This window comes from Drosophila melanogaster, chromosome 2R (genome assembly GCF_000001215.4).
Source record: "Drosophila melanogaster chromosome 2R".
Lineage (NCBI taxonomy): Eukaryota > Metazoa > Arthropoda > Insecta > Diptera > Drosophilidae > Drosophila > Drosophila melanogaster.
In genome coordinates, this window is record NT_033778.4 from 4913936 (window position 1) to 4931349 (window position 17414).

The 17414-nt window shown below is 43.8% G+C and overlaps 1 protein-coding gene across 1 annotated transcript in view, besides 11 other annotated features; it reads left to right on the top strand.

Moving 5' to 3' along the window:
- Positions 1 to 139: part of a mobile genetic element that runs on past the window's edge.
- A 167-nt stretch (positions 140 to 306) lies between these two features.
- Positions 307 to 958: a mobile genetic element.
- A 1707-nt stretch (positions 959 to 2665) lies between these two features.
- Positions 2666 to 2757: a mobile genetic element.
- Positions 2758 to 3583: 826 nt separating this feature from the next.
- Positions 3584 to 17414, top strand: part of Ir41a (Ionotropic receptor 41a) — a gene marked incomplete at its 5' end in the record, with an annotated part of 104437 nt that continues 90606 nt past the window's right edge. Inside the window, 3 exons of the mRNA NM_206022.4 lie at positions 3584 to 3626; positions 3684 to 3925; positions 3994 to 4144. Coding sequence (NP_995744.4) covers positions 3584 to 3626; positions 3684 to 3925; positions 3994 to 4144 — 436 coding nt within the window. The remainder of the gene's footprint in view (positions 3627 to 3683; positions 3926 to 3993; positions 4145 to 17414) is intronic.
- Positions 4315 to 4696: a mobile genetic element.
- Positions 4697 to 9653: a mobile genetic element.
- Positions 10249 to 10302: a mobile genetic element.
- Positions 10709 to 15380: a mobile genetic element.
- Positions 11028 to 15328: a mobile genetic element.
- Positions 16216 to 16362: a mobile genetic element.
- Positions 16740 to 16822: a mobile genetic element.
- Positions 16838 to 17414: part of a mobile genetic element that runs on past the window's edge.

A 17414-nucleotide genomic window follows, 5' to 3' on the forward strand; every position in this document is an offset into this window, starting at 1 on the left:
TCCGTCGAGCCGATAATCTTCTTTTCACACTGCATTCGGTAGGGGATCTAGCCGCTGCCCCCGGCAACTGATCTATAGTTATCCACAGCTATTTAGTTGTTGATCGCAAAAAATACCCAAATGCTGCTAAGATCGGAGCAATCCGTTTAAAAGAGTAGGATGCTCTTAAGACGAGGAAGTGAATAATATAAATCATTATAGATCAGATAATTAAACAAATATATAAATATATATATATAAATATAATGATTTAGATTAGCTTTTGCTTAAGGGTATATAAATAAATAAAACTTATAATAATAATAAGAGAAAATGACAATGTACAACATTTCGCCTGTGTAACTTGTTATGGGTGTTTCTCCGAGCTCTTACTTTTTTGGGTGACTGTCGTATTTGGCTTTGGTGCATACTATGCAATTTGTAACCAACAAATTCTTTTGCTAAGTAGCTCATTTGAGCCGCTTTGTGTGTACGATTGTGTTCTGTCGTGATGATTTCTAAGGCTTCGTTTCTAATGGTTACGTTCATTACAACCTTCTTACAATAGCGAAACTACGTAGCCGGGAAATGAGCAATTAAGTCATGTTGAAAACTGGCTAGGGTGGGTAGGTCGAAGTGTATCGCATTTACGACGTCGGTGTTCACGACTTCTTTGAGCATTTTTTAAATGCTGCTTCTGTCGAAAAAATTGATTAAATGGCTACGAATTCAACACTACGAATTTAATGCTACGAATCAACACTAAGCCTTGTTTTAGTTGGAATCGTGCTTCTTCCATAACGATTTGATTTCTGAAGCAGTTTAACGGTTGATCTTGGTTCATTTTGTAAGGCGTTAATATTCTGCCGGAAGAGACAGAATTGTAATAGATTTTTGCGTTATGATCGTCAATATATGCTTTCCATATTTAAGTCTTCGGACTTGGATTCCGATCGGACAGCGCGAATGTCAAAGGCTGTGCTAGTGCTGTAACTTGCCTAATTTTCTTGGTTTCTGCTTTTCTACCACAGCCTTTGCATACGTGGCCGCGAAGGCGGTGCGCTCCATGCTCGCTTCGGATATCTAGGACAAAAACCTGAACCGCAAATCCCATTAAAAAGGAAAGCAACTGGGACCGTAAGTCAACCAGCCCAGTAAGGTATGAGTATAAATAACATTGATGAAGAATGCCTCATATAACAAGAATAGACAGAAATACAAAAAAAAAACAACTAAAAATATAAATTGACACAGGAGCCACAAAAAGGGGAATTTATTTATCCAGTTCATGGATACTCAATTATAAAATATTACCATATATTAACAATATTTGAAACAAAACATCTATTTTATGAAATAGAAGATTTAGAATCTTACTTATTAATTGGGTATAATCTATTCAAAAAATTGCAGCTAAAATAGATGCAGAAAAGAGTATCATGGAATATAATGGGAAAAAAGTAGAGCTCGAATATTATGACAGCGAGGAAACAAACGATTTGTGTTTAATTGGGGAAGAAAAATGCTCTTCTATTAAAGGAATATATTAAAAAAAAAATACTTTGATAGACAAAAATTATTTAAACCGAAACGGTAATAGGCGAATGAAGTTTATATAGCTTGGGATCAAAGAATCCTGAGCACGCCGATGTTGAATTATCCGTCAACAAAGAAACTAATAGTTTGGGATCCACAAATCCTGACCACACCGTCGTTGAATTTTCCGACAAAGAAAAAATTCTTAATCTAAAAATAATTTTAAATCAAATTTCCTGATCTCATCAAAAATCAGATTTCCAATATGAGATTATGAATAAAATTGAAAAGGGGCACTAAAATAAATATGAAACTTCCTTTTCGAACAGATATTCGAGGAGAAATAAAAACTGACAATGATTTGGAATTTATAGCAAACAATATCCTTAAGCTATGGCAGACTCAGATTTCGTTATAAAATCGATAAAATGCTAAAGGAGCAAATTATAAGACCTTTGTGGCCCGAATGATAGCCAAGTTTCTAAAGGATGTTGGTGCCAACGCCTTGAACTGGCCAACCCAATGTGCTGATTTAAATATTATTGAGAACATGATTCATTAAAGGACCGACTCCTTAAAGGTATTTATGCCAAAGGAGGATATATATTTACTTTTTTTTGGGTATTAAAAATGATCAAATCAATTCATCAAAATTCATCACTATCATATCAAGCGATTTAAAAGTTTCACTGAAAAAATGTTTAGTGTTTAATTTGTCAAAATGCTTATGCCAACTAGTGTATATGAAGAATATACTGCAAGCTACTGGTATGTGACAGATAATTGTCGTGACCAATTGTGACAAGCAGGTGGTTGAAGACGAAGTGGATCACGGTTTCTTTCGAGCTTATTTGGTCTCGCACAACAACATGGTGGTTTTTGTGGCTACTGGAAAGCAAAAACGCTGGAAACAAACACCCACCCAAAATACCATAAAGAAACCATACATTTTGACTTGGAATATACTAAAATATTTATTATTCCACCATTTCATTCACCATTTGACATTTGTAAGCATGCCCTTTTGCCGCCCGACATGAGGATTCCAGAGACAAACACGCAACCTTAATGTGTATTCCGATGTTTCCTAGCTCAACTTAACGCCCACAAACCGTACCAAGATTTCACGCCCACACATCTTAACAACCTAATAGTCGAGTTTCCCGACTATCAGAAACCCTTTACTCAGCTAGTGGGAATGCGAACGCGAAATTTCATAATTTTTCTGGTAAATCTATAAATTTTGGGGAATATATGAGAAAACATTTAAAAATTGTTCAAAAGTGTAGGCATGACCGCTTTGACGGCTTTAGGTCGTTAGAGTTAAAGATTTTTGGCAAATCGATACAAATTTTTGGCCAGATGACTCTGGCCATAAATCCTGAATCAAAAATATATAAATACTTATATTGGAATCGCTTGGCGTTACCAGTTAAAAAGATAGCAATGTAGATCGCTTCTCGCAAAGCTCTCACTATACCAACTTCTCGCTTTACTTTTAGCTTCTCCCTTCGCTTCTCGCGCGCTTCTTTGCGAACCCATTGTTTTTACATGAAAGAATGTGTGCCATGCGAAAAACAACATTTACAACAATTATATAGTTATTATTATTCTTTAAAATATAGAATAACGTTAATATGGTCGGTTCTCTTTTGAGATGATGTTTTAACTTTGAGCCACATGTATCTGCTTAACATCTCGAAATCGCAAAGCTCCATTTAAAATTAAGAATTTGTGAACTTTTAGAGTTAAAATAGATTTAAAATTTATGCCAAACTGATATAATATAAATATTAGTTAATGAGTAGCGGACTAACGACTTTTCGATAGTTCTGATGCTGTATTAGTAGGGGAAACCAAAATAGGGCCGAGGTTAACGTTGCCAGCTAAATTAATTTGGTTTTTGTTTGCACATTCACGACTATTATTCAATTACCCAATTTGTTTGTAAAGGAATACAAACTCGAATTAGCATTACAAATTTATTGGTACGACTGGCCACCATACAGCTCGTTGTTTCATTTGCTAGACTAGATTAGTTTACCAAAGTTCAACGTGCAAGGCGAAAATGTTTATAGATCTGAGTTGGTCACTTGTCCTAAGTGCTATTGGTACGAAAACTAAATTACGTTTTAAATTTAATTCTAATCTTTAAACTTTTTACTCAGTTGGGAAATATTTAAACGAGAGTACTATCTGTATATTTTGGAATGATAAATTCGAGTTCCAACTACTTCATAAATCGGATTATATAAGCTTTGTGGGAATAAATATTAAAAGCTTTGATGACAACGGTGGTCATTATATTATTGATACGGGATTGAAGAAAAAAGAGCTTCAAAATAAACATTTGTTTCTGGATGAACTTGTGATAAAAATAATTATATCTATTGAAGTCACCCACTGCGAGGTAAATAATCTTATACTTACAAAAAAGTGTTTAATGCTTATACATTTTCGAAATTTCCATTTAATCAGACATTTGTAGTTTTCGACAAAGATATCGATCGGTTTGTAAATGCGTTTAATAAAGCGTCAGTATATTCAATATGGAGGTCTTTACACAATAAATTTGTTTTTGCTCATATAGCTAACGAATCGCCGGAGTCTCGTAACCACTTCTTCGAAGGTATGTACAATGATTGAGTGTCATGCAACCATTCTAAAAAGTTTTAATTTTGAATTACTTGAATTACTGATAGAAATTGGCAAGACGTGGTTTGTTTGCGGATATAAATATATTTATACTACATTTATACTATATTTATACTATACATTTATACTATATTTATACTATACATTTATACTAATTCTGGAAAAGATTTTCCCAACTGGTGGTTATAGTTTATTAATTGGGTAACTTCAAAAGTTAATCTCTTTCCAGGCATTTTATTAAATTTAATAATTCGCTTTAAGCACGTTTGATCAGCAAAATTTCACAAGCAAAGTCAACAAATTTCAATAGAAGCGTTGTAAAAAGCAATGCAAAGCCAAAAATAACGGAAAAATCGAGTTCGTTCTAAGAAAAAGAACAAAACAAAGTAGGAAAACAAAATGTGTAGTTTCTTGACAGTCTCAAAAGTGTGTAAACTTGGAATTTGTTGTTTATTTTCTTGTATATTTAATATTTTTAATTTGTTTTTTGATTTATAAGTAAAATAAATATTGTTTAATTATATTTTGTCGGCGTGCGTCACATGGAGTTGCCTTAAACGGCTACCCCACGCATTGGTTCCCGAAAGAAAGGGCAGACTAATCCGTGGTAGTAGAACACGTTTTATTCTGGAAGAATTCAATGTTTCACAATTGCAACTAACTTAACTTATTAGCTCACCGCAGTGTGTACTCCAACTCTTACACGACAATGAAAAGCTAAATTTTGCCGGCAATTTACAATGGCGAAAAACAATGTGCCCAGACACATATGGGCTTACAAATCCTTCCACATTCGGACTTCTCAAAAATACTAACTAGCCTATCGATAACAATATTCGATCCGCGACATCACTCAAATCCAAAACTGCAAGTTTAGAGACGGGTCGCATCATTGTCCTAGATAGGCCGTTGTCGTTCACGACTGACGAGTCTGACGACTCCATCAGCTCCGCTGTAGATCTCCTCCACGATGGCTCCGTAGGCAGGTACTCCATGACCCACCTCCTCCAGAAACGGTCTCGTAGCAGGAGAGCAATCCTCCACTGCTTCCTCGTAGAACCCTCCTTGGGCTGCTCCGCATCCAATCCAGGCGTATCCGGCAGATTGGCTACTCCCTTGAGTAGATCGTTTGGCGTCAACGGCGCCTCCTGGTCCGCATCCACAGGCAAGTGGGTGAGCGGACGCGAGTTTACAATATTCTCCGCCTCAATCAGGAAACTCTCCAATACATGGTCCCTCGGCGCAACTTCCTTCAGGGTATGACACAGTACTCTCTTGACGCACTGCACCATGCGCTTCCAAACTCCGACTTAAAAAGGGGGGTTCGCTGGACAATTAAAAACCCATTCAATGCTTCTGCTTGACAACTCACTCTGAAGCTTCTCCATCTCGAAAACGTTACCAAAGCGCCTGGCTTCCCTGTCAGCTCCCACGAAGTTCTTGCCGTTATCGCTGGCCCTCTACGGCAGACGAAGTTCCTGATCGCAATTATGCAGGAATCCGTCGACAGGTCATGCGCCAGCTCCAGGTGAATCGCCCTTGTCGTCAAACACGTAAACAAGGCGACCCAACGCTTCTCCTTGTGACGGGACACAGTCACCAGCAGTGGCCCAAAGTAGTCCAGTCCTGTGTATTTGAATGGACATCCACCCGCATCCAGTCTGTCTTCCGGATGGGGTCCCATTATCGGCGGCATCGGCCGCGCTCGCTGCAACTTGCACTCGTTGCACGATGAGATGACTCTCCGCATCACACGCCTCATCTTTGTGACCCAGAACTTTGTCCGGATCTCCGCAATCGTAGCATCCACATTTTGATGCTTCATCCTGGCGTGGAAGTCTCTCACAATCAGCTCTGTCAGACTGTGTGACAGTAATACGGGCCTCCTCGCACTGTACGGCATGCACAGTGCGGCATCAATTCTGCCGTAAGCTCGCAGAATCCCGTCCTCGTCTAGGTAGGGCACCAACCCTCGAATGTCGCTCGATCTAGCGACGTCCTGTCCAGTTTCCGCCGACCTCATCTCGTCGGGGAACGACTCCAATTGTGCCTGTCTGACCAACAGGTTCTCCGCGGCCTTACATTCTGCTGCAGTAAGGCCGTATTCCTCGAGCTCGTTTCGCTGTTTGCGGCACCAGCGCGCAAACCGTAGGACCCAGGCTGTGGTCCTCACCAGGCGACTGAAGCTCGAGAATCTCTGAAACGGAATAACAAAATCGTCTGCCGCAACTAATGCAAACTCACTGGGCATCTCTTCTTCATCAGGAGCATCTGGAACACGCTCAGTTCCTTCCTCAGGCCCCGGCCAGCTGGCTGCAGGTCCTCTTAGCCACCTTGATTCCTGGCTAAGGTCGACTCCTTTCTGCGACCGCGTCGCATAATCAGCCGCATTGTCGGCTGTAGGCACCCATCTCCATTGGGAAACCTTCGACGACTCCAAAATCTTTGCCACTCGGTTGCCAACAAACTGCCTATACCGGCGGTGGGTGCTGCCGATCCATCTCAGCACCGTCTTAGAGTCCGTCCATAACACCAGGTCCGTGATGACCACACTGTGCTCCTCCTTGACAGTGTTCATCAGCCTGGTTCCAAGAACTGCTGCCTGCAGCTCCAGCCGTGGGATCGTCATCGTTCTCATTGGGGCACACTTCGTCTTCGCACTCACGAAGCTCATCTGCACGTCGTCGTCCTCATATGTGACCCTCCAATAGGCCACCGCCGCGAATGCTGCCTGACTAGCATCCACGAAGACGTGCAACTCTACGGCCCGGAGTGCTCCACGCCCAAAATAATGACGCGGACATCGGAACTGTCCCACGGCGTCCATCTCTTTGCGCCAAATCGTTAGTGGTAGTGGTTCGTCCCACTGGATCTTCTGCCTCCAAATCTCTCGCAGCAGCAGCATCGCTGTAACCATGAGGAAGCACAGGAATCCCAGGGAATCAAACGTTGACATCACCAGGCTCAAATATTCCCTCTTCGTAGGGACACGATCTCCACTCAGGACGCTGCTTGGCACTCGATGATACTCCACGTTGAATCTGAAGTCATCTGTTGCTACTTGCCAACGCATTCCGAGGATCTTCTCTTCAGCCTCACCCCATCCGACGCTCTTGACTCGACCAGGTCCTAAAGCCGTCTCCACGGGGAGTGAGCTGGATGAAAACTGGCATAATTCGAATCCAGCATCCTTGTGTATCTTCTTCACTCGGGTAGATACGCTGATAGCCTCGCTCTCTGTAGCGAAACTGTCCACATAGTCATCGACATAATGGTAGTCGGTGATGGCCTTGACCGCTCTCAGATCCGAATCCCGATACTTCAGGGCATTCATAGTCTTCACGTAATGCGCAGCGCTCGGCGAGCAGGCTGTTCCAAACGTCATTACGTTCATCTTATAGACATCCGGATCTCTCTCGTCGTCGCCATCTCTCCAGAGGAATCGTTGGGAACATCTATCCTCGGGTCGGATCAGCACTTGGTGGAACATCTCCTTGATGTCACCGCAGACTCCGACGGCTCCCTCTCTGAAATGAAAGAGCACAGCTGGCAAAGGCTTATAGTGCTGAGGCCCTTTGACCAGCTCCAAGTTTAGCGAGGTTCCTCCAACTTTGGCTGCAGCATCAGTGGTGTCTTCGAGTATCCTTTGGGCCCGAACATCGTCGCTGGCTGCGACCGGCGGCGCGGTCTTCACTCCAAAGTTCTCCATGTCGAAATAGTCCTCCACCATCTTTTCCATCGCGTCATCCACTGACACGGCAAGTAGGCAGGACCTCGGTGACGGCGTGGTCGGTTGCCCACTTACAGGCCCAAACACAACCCAGCCCACCTCGGTTGCGGCCGCATACGGTCCCTCTCGAGCGAACCGCCTCGTCCTAAGTGGCAACCCCAGATGTCCGTGATCCAGGCCGATGAGCAGCTTCGGCACCACGTTGCTGTAAGGCTTCATCGGCAGACGCGCATCCCTGTGCACGCCCTGGACATCTCGTCGGCTCAATGTCTGCATCTGCAAACTCAAGCTCGAAACGGCATAAACATTTCTCAATACATGGCGAGTGGGCTTTCCAACTCCACTTATCCGCGTTGGTAAGCTCTCCGGTTGCCTTACCTCCAAACCATTGGATATTTAGCTGCCGACGCTCTCCTTGCACTCCAAGATCCCTTCGTAGCTCGTCATCGATCATCGTGACGGAGGATCCCTCATCTAGGAGCGCATACGTATCCACCTTTCGCCCCGCTCCGTACAGCGTAACCGGCAGTATACGGAACAGTAGACGGCCTCCTTCGGCTGCGTCAACGCAGCTCAAATTCCTCTGCATGGGCGCTCCCGCTTCACGCGGAGCTCCTCTCTCCAGGCTGTTGCTGGGAACGGCTGGCTGCCGGTTCCTCTCCTGGTCCCTGTGACCATCTCGTAGCGAAGGCCTCCTGGCCGGGCTGCGTCTGGAAACTGCTGGCTGCTGGTTCCCTTTGTGGCGTCTGAAGCCACCTCGCTGCAGCGGCCTTCGCTACTCGTCCGCACCATGTAGCAGACGGTGATGCTCCCTTCGGCATCCATTAATGTGTGCCGTGTGCCCGCTTCGCAGGCAATTGAAGCAGAGCCGATGCCTCTTCACATTGCTCCACCTTTCCTGTGGCGAAGCTCCAATAAATTCTCTGCAGTTCAATATTCCATGCTGTCCTCCACAGATGGGACAACCTCCATGCCGATCATCCTGTTGATCGCATTCATTATGGTCGACGCTTGCATGCATACAGTGGGAAAGGGCGCAATCGTTGCAGCATGCCTGGCCCAGTCCACTCGCTTGCTCGTTGGCAGCTTGGCCACAAGCTCCTCCATGAGGGTTGGGTTCCCCAGGTGCTGCTCCGCCTTCGCTGACTGCAAGAAGGCCGCGAGGTTACTCACTCGGGTTGCGAAGGGAATGATCTTCGCCAAATTGTGCTCCGAAATTGGCTGCACCTCTCGCACGTTGTTGAGCTGGCTGCGTATAAGCTGCTCCGGTCGGCCGAACCTAAAGCGCAGCTGCTCCATCACGGCGCTGACATTCCCTGGATGAATCAATAGCGCCTTCACTGCCTCGCGCGCTTCATCCTTCAGCGCCTTCAACAACCTCTGGTTGTTCTCCAGGTCCGTGCAGTTGTACGCTCGGGTCGTCTCCACGAACGCACAGCTGAAGATCGGCCACTCCTCGGGCTGCCCTCCAAATATAGGCAAGTCCGGATGCTTGGCGCTCCTTGCGCCTTCTGACCGCTGGCTGCGGTCTCCACAAATGACGCTTCTTGCGTCTCCTTGCCGCTGGCTGCGACCCGTTCGTACCGGCGTTCGACGCTGGCTGCGTCCCTCTATGTCGCTGACTGAGACGCCACTGTCGCTGGCTGCGACTCCTCTGCCGGTACGTAGCGCTGGCTGCGCTCACACAAATCCTCCTCGCTGGCCGTCTAAACCGTCACTCCAGCTCCGGCAACTCTCTAGCTGGCCGTCTAAAATTATTAATCTTTAATTTTACCCGTTGTTCGTAGAGAAAAAGGGTAAACTAAATTCGTTGAAATGTACGTTCATATACAATATGATGTGCTTAACTGCCTCAACACTTAACTGAACATTACAGATAACTGTAAGAGCGCCATAATTTTTTTGTTGTTATTATAGATCGTCACACTTTGCTAGTAAAGTAAAAAGGACGCCACCGATTATAGTGTTCGAGTTGTGATTAGACTAGTGTTTTTTTTTCGTCGGCACTATACTCGCGAAATATTGAGCTTACAATCAAAGAAAAACTATCAATAATCAAACAAGTTAAGGATAATGTCAACAAAAAGAGCCGTGCAATTAAATACAATTGTGATCTTTCAACAATACACCGCATCATACGTAAGGAGAGTGACATACAACAAGTGGCCACAACAGCGGGATTGCAGGCGCCAACGGAAAGGAAAGCTCGCTTTGCTAGAGAACGCTTTGTACAATACTTGTGGCTCAAACAAATTAGTGCTGGTTATGCAGTACTGATCCGTTACGAGTTGCTAGGGAAAGCAAAAGAGTTTTTTGATCAATTCAAAGTAGATTACATTCCAGATGGTAACTGGTTGCGGCGTTGGCGTAAGCGCCACAAAACATGGAAAAATGCATGGCGAGTTTGCCGAATGTGACGAAATTGGAGCGAATGATTTTGTTGTTGATGACGATGACGATGAGAAAAGCGGTGATGAAGAACCAAAGCTGCCAACTGTTACAGAAGGTTTTGATGCTATCAAGACTTTGGAACAATTAGGAATGGAATATAATTGTTCTGGGTTACTTAAAGAGCTTCAAAAATTACAGGAAAATAAAATAAATAATAAGGGCAAAGAACGTTGTTCAAAATTAGATATCAGGTTATTTCAAGTAAATAAGTATTTTAACAATAAATTCCATCCATGAAAGTACATAAAAATGTGAAATATAGCTGAATTGCGGTTAAGAGCATTTTAAGGATAAGTTTGCACATTTCTTTCAGTCAAACATGGTGTGGCAGTTAAGCACATTATACTGAATTTTCATATTGGTGTTGTAAAATTCTATCGATTTGCCCAAAACTTTTTGCGACATCCACTCTAAAGCCATAAAACCGCCCGAAACATCCACACTTTTGAACAATTTAGATTTAGATTTTTCTTCGTTTTATTGTTTGTCTTGCCAATTTTTATCGGTATACCAAAAACACTGTGACCACGTCCCTCCTATCACCTTTTAAAACAATTTTTAAATTTGTTTCCCCAATATCTATCGATATCCCAGAAAAATAATCATGTTTCGCGTTCGCATTCCCACTAGCTGAGTAAAGATCTGGGATTTCGTGGATTCGCATTCGAGATTCGCGGACGTGTTTCTTTCAAGCTACGAATAGCAAGTTCTAAAAACTACAACAGTATAGTGAAAGTTAAACACAAAGTGTAAAGTGCAGTTTGCACAACTAACAATTATTGACTATAGTAATTATTTACTAAAATAAATAATTATTCCATATTGTTCTGGTAATTGTTATATGTGGACTTAGAACAATGAATCAAAACGACATACGTTCTCAGCGACAATGTGAACAAGACGAGCGCCGGCTCTCTTTACAACGCAACAATGCATACTTTTCTTTCGTCTCACCGCAAATCGGTGATCGAGCACCCTCACCTTCAACTAACTCGAAACTTTTGCCCTCAGAGAACGTCAGACCGCGTTCTTGCTCTCCCTCTCTGCCTGCTTCGGCTCACAAGTCGTGGAGCGAAGAGACCGCCTCTCCTACCCCGCTCCTCTCGCATCGACAAACGACCGTCCCGGGTAACTGTAACACTGCAATAACGAGTGCAGTGACCTCACTGGCAACTGCCACTGCTACCATAACATCAACTTCGTCAGCGGCCCAACTAATTATCGCTGTGCCAGCTGTAAATAATTCAGCAGCACTGACCGTTTGCAACAACAATAATGCACGTAAAGAAGAATCAAAACAAAAGCAGAAGTCGATTTCGACTGTGCAGACTGGCATGGATCGCTACATCCAAATCAAGAGAAAGCTCAGCCCTCAAAACAATAAGGCAGGTAATCAACCCAAAATCAATCGAACCAACAACGGCAATGAAAACTCTGCAGTAAATAATTCAAACCGATATGCTATCTTGGCTGATTCTGCGACCGAACAACCCAACGAAAAAACGGTAGGGGAACCAAAAAAGACCAGGCCTCCACCAATTTTCATACGAGAACAAAGTACAAATGCACTTGTAAATAAACTCGTTGCTTTGATTGGTGACAGCAAATTCCACATTATCCCACTTAAAAAAGGAAATATTCATGAAATATTTCCCCGGGTAAATATTTGAAACAGAAGCAGACCACCATATAGTGACTAAATACCTACTAAACAAGGACGATAAGTCTGTGAAGAAATGCAGTAACTGCGGGGAAAAACATACTGCAAACTACAGAGGCTGTGTGGTGTACAAAGAATTGAAGAGCCGCCTAAACAAACGTATTGCCACAGCACATACATACAACAAAGTCAATTTCTACTCTCCGCAACCGATTTTTCAACCACCCCTAACTGTCCCAAGCACTACTCCAACAATTTCTTTCGCTAGCGCCCTAAAATCCGGACTAGAAGTGCCCGCCCCACCGACAAGAACTGCTCATTCCGAACATACACCGACAAACATCCAACAAACACAACAAAGTGTCATCGAAGCTATGATGCTATCCCTACAGCAAAGCATGAAAGACTTTATGACGTTCATGCAAAATACTTTGCAAGAGCTCATGAAAAACCAAAATATCCTGATTCAACTTCTTGTATCTTCAAAATCCCCATAATGGCTTCCCTACGGATATCTCTGTGGAACGCAAATGGCGTTTCACGGCATACACAAGAGCTCACACAGTTCATTTACGAAAAAAACATCGACGTAATGCTACTATCAGAAACGCACCTCACAAATAAAAACAATTTTCATATACCAGGATACTTGTTCTATGGTACAAATCATCCAGATGGTAAAGCTCATGGAGGCACTGGAATACTCATCAGAAATCGCATAAAACACCACCACTTAAACAATTTTGACAAAAACTACTTACAATCTACGTCCATAGCCTTACAACTCAACAATGGTTCAACGACTCTAGCCGCAGTCTACTGCCCACCGCGCTTTCCAATCTCTGAGGATCAATTCATGGAATTCTTTATCACACTAGGTGACAGGTTCATCGCAGCGGGTGACTATAACGCCAAGCACACCCATTGGGGATCTCGACTTGTGACGCCAAAGGGTAAGCAATTGTACAATGCGCTTACGAAGCCAGAAAACAAGCTAGACTATGTATCCCCGGGTAAGCCTACATACTGGCCAGCAGACCCAAAAAAAATCCCAGACCTGATCGATTTTGCAATTACTAACCATGTCCCCCGCAACATGGTCACCGCCGAAGCACTAGCAGATTTATCATCAGATCACTCACCTGTTTTTCTAAATATGCTAACTCGCCCCCACATCGTCGACCCACCGTATAGACTCACAAATTTTAGAACAAACTGGCCAAGGTATCAAAAGTATGTCTGTTCACACATAGAACTAACGACGGCATTATCTACAAAGGAGGATATAGACAAGTCAACGGAAACTCTTGAAAACATTTTAGTTTCGGCTGCAAAGGCTTCAACCCCGCCAGTGACGTATGCAAAACCAAACTACATCAAAACTAATCGCGAAATCGAGCGGCTGGTATTAGATAAACGACGCCTACGAAGGGATTGGCAGTCTAATAGATCACCAATTACAAAGCACATGCTTAAGATAGCCACACGCAGGCTTACCAATGCTCTCAAACAAGAGGAAAAAAACAGCCAACGTTCATATATCGAGCAACTCTCTCCCACCAGCACTAAGTACCCTCTTTGGAGAGCCCACAGAAACCTAAAGACTCCAATAGCGCCAATTATGCCACTACGAAGTCCCTCTGGCACCTGGTTTCGAAGTGATGAAGAAAGAGCCTGTGCTTTCGCTGACCATTTACAAAATGTATTCCGACCAAATCCCTCTACCAACACATTTATTCTCCCTCCTTTAATAGCAGCCAATCTAGATCCTCAAGAACCCTTTGAATTCCGACCATGTGAACTAGCAAAGGTTATCAAAGAGCAACTGAACCCAAGAAAATCGCCTGGCTACGACCTAATAACTCCAAGAATGCTCATTGAACTCCCAAAGTGTGCTATTCTTCACATCTGCCTGTTGTTCAACGCAATCGCCAAGCTTGGATACTTCCCTCAAAAATGGAAAAAGTCGACCATAGTAATGATTCCAAAGCCAGGAAAAGATAAAACGCAGCCATCATCATATAGACCGATAAGCTTACTAACATGTCTTTCAAAGCTGTTTGAAAAAATGCTACTCCTTCGGATTAGCCCTCATCTTAGAATAAACAACACACTTCCAACACATCAATTTGGCTTTAGAGAAAAACATGGAACCATCGAACAGGTCAACCGAATCACGTCAGAAATTCGTACTGCTTTTGAACATCGAGAATACTGCACAGCCATTTTTCTAGACGTCGCGCAGGCATTTGACAGAGTGTGGCTCGATGGACTTTTGTTTAAAATAATCAAGCTGTTGCCCCAAAACACACATAAGCTACTGAAGTCATACCTATATAACAGAGTGTTTGCAATAAGATGCGATACAAGCACCTCACGCGATTGCGCAATCGAAGCTGGAGTGCCGCAAGGCAGTGTACTGGGTCCAATCTTATACACCCTGTATACGGCGGATTTCCCCATAGACTACAATCTAACAACCTCCACGTTCGCTGATGATACCGCGATACTCAGTCGCTCCAAATGCCCAATAAAAGCCACGGCACTCCTATCCCGACACTTAACATCTGTAGAACGATGGCTTGCCGACTGGAGAATTTCAATAAATGTTCAAAAATGCAAGCAGGTTACCTTTACCTTAAACAAACAAACATGCCCACCACTGGTCTTGAATAACATATGCATTCCACAAGCCGACGAGGTAACATATCTGGGTGTTCATCTGGACAGGCGGCTCACTTGGCGCAAACATATAGAAGCCAAATCGAAACATCTTAAACTTAAAGCAAGGAACCTCCACTGGCTCATAAATGCTCGCTCTCCACTTAGTCTGGAGTTCTTCTGGAGCTCTTCTATACAACTCCGTCTTAAAACCTATCTGGACTTATGGCTCCGAGCTGTGGGGCAACGCATCCAGAAGTAACATAGACATTATTCAGCGAGCACAGTCAAGAATTCTGAGAATTATCACTGGAGCGCCGTGGTACCTTCGGAACGAAAACATACACAGAGACCTAAAAATCAAATTAGTAATCGAAGTAATAGCTGAGAAAAAAACGAAGTATAACGAAAAGCTGACCACCCATACAAATCCCCTCGCAAGAAAACTAATCCGAGTATGCAGTCAAAGCCGGCTGCACCGCAACGACCTCCCAGCCCAGCAATAAACTTATTAGGGCATTAATGAAAAAAAAAAAACTATCACTAAGTGAAAGTTAATTAAGTTAGATTAAGATTTGAACACTTATTGTTAGTCTCTTAACACAAAGAGAAGATTCAATAAATAATAAAAAATTAAAAAAAAAAAAAAAAAAAAAGTAAAGATCTGATAGTCGGGGAACTCGACTATTGCTCTCTCTCTTGTTTTGACTTTGAAAATTTACAATTATGTAGATGACAGAAAATCGTCACGGGAGCAAACATAATGTAAATTGGTACGAGACTTAAAAAATTTGATAAAATATGGTAAAGGTTTTAACCTTGCCTAGGTATCTTAAGTAGTAAAATTCTAAAGATAAAAAACAAAAGCAAGAAATTAACATAATTAGTTTGGTACTAGTTACCAGAACCAGACCACAGACGAGCCAGAAACAGTCGCAAAATTATAGACGTTAGAGAAGGAGCACGGAAGGAGACCGGCCATAGAGGTTAAAGTTATCGGCGTTCAAGGCCTGGTGAGGAGCAGGTCCGAAAGGCAGGAGCTCGGACCGGAACTTCGGGAATTCAGTCGCGAAAGAAGGGAGCGGCGGGAGGCCAGCCGTGATTGGATGGAGACCACGAGGGCAGCACCGCAGGATTATGTAAAGGTGGCGAAACAGATGCGGGAGGAGCTAATGCCCCTTTGGGGATATCACAGAAGGAGACGCTTGAGAGGATTAAGGAAAAAAGCACCCCATCCCTGCGAATGATCATGTGCCCTGATGAACCCGACCGACGAATTCGAAGAGCTGGGTACCCAAAAAGAGCCATGCGATCTGGAACGGACTCACAGGGCCCGCCACCAACGAGATTCCCCAAGAGGCGAACAAAACACGGTGTGGCGGAAGTGCCACGAGGACCGTCTAGGAAAAGCAACAACAGTGCTCAAAGACAGAGCAGAGAGAGATTAAGCCCACGACACCGAAGCCACGGCCAGTTTTATTAGCGAAGAGCTGGCGGACATATTGCAGGCGGTTTCTGGACGCGGTCTCAGGTCGCCTCACAGGAGAACATGGGACGAGAACTGGACGGAGCAGTAGCTGTCGGTAAACACAAGTGGGGCGGAGACCACTGGATACTCGCCGGCATTCATCACGCTGGGAAGAAGGCCGAGTCCGCCAAACGCGTTATTCGACGAGCAGACGACCGAGACGGAAACTGTTGTCGCTGAGGTTTGACGGGCCGTTAACGATAAGGGAACACCAGTTACTTGCATCGTGGAGCACGCCGCAACCAGGAAAATTAACCCCCTTATTTGGCCAAAACCCATTTTGTTAAAGACTGTTGATTAAGATAACATTAAATGCATGCATTCATAATTGAATAAGGCGCCAAAACAAATAAATTAGCTGTTGAAATTGTTTTCAACAAAACAGCTCTTGCACGCACAAAGGAAGTTTGTCAGCAACGACAAGTTTTTCCTTTGGTACAAATATTTTATTATCTTTTGAACCAAAACATTTTTTTATTCTGCAAAATTGAATTATCCACATCTCTTCGACCCGGCGACTGTCCCCTAGTCAGCCTGGGCGAATCCACAATCCCGGAAAATGCCACTCCAAACTACCTCAGTATCACCCTCGATAGATGACTTACCTGGAAGCAGCATACCCAGTCTCTAAAGCCGATGGTAGCTGGTGCAGAACCGAGAAGCAGAAAGTCAACGCGTTCGCCGACCATCTGAAAAACGTCTTTACCCCTTATTGCCGCTGCTCTCCTGCTGATGCAGTCATTTATACTCCTGGAGGAACCCCTCGAGCACGTTGAGCCCATACCAACGGTCACAGAAGAAGAAACTGCTAAACTAATTGCTGCTGTCAAGTGCCTTGAATTTAGATACGGCACCTTGGAAACGTGCCGAGGTAGTAATGATACCTAAGCCTGGAAAACCTGAGACCAATCTCGCTTTTTATCGTCCCATAAGCTTGCTGCCGAAAGAGTATTTTTAAGTAGAGCATTGCCAGTTATGGACGAAGCTGGCCTGATTCCCGATCACCAGTTTGGCTTCAGGCGGCGTCATCAGAAGAAATCTGCCCTAGCCTTGAAGTACGGTTTCTGAAGACCTTCCTCAAGGGTCGCAAGTTTGCGGTGAAATTTGGTGAAGCGCGCTCTGATCATAAAGGAATTGGCCCCTGCTATACAATGCTTACATGGCAGAACTGACTGTGCTGCAGAGCCGTGGGAGACGCTGCAACCGAGCTGATG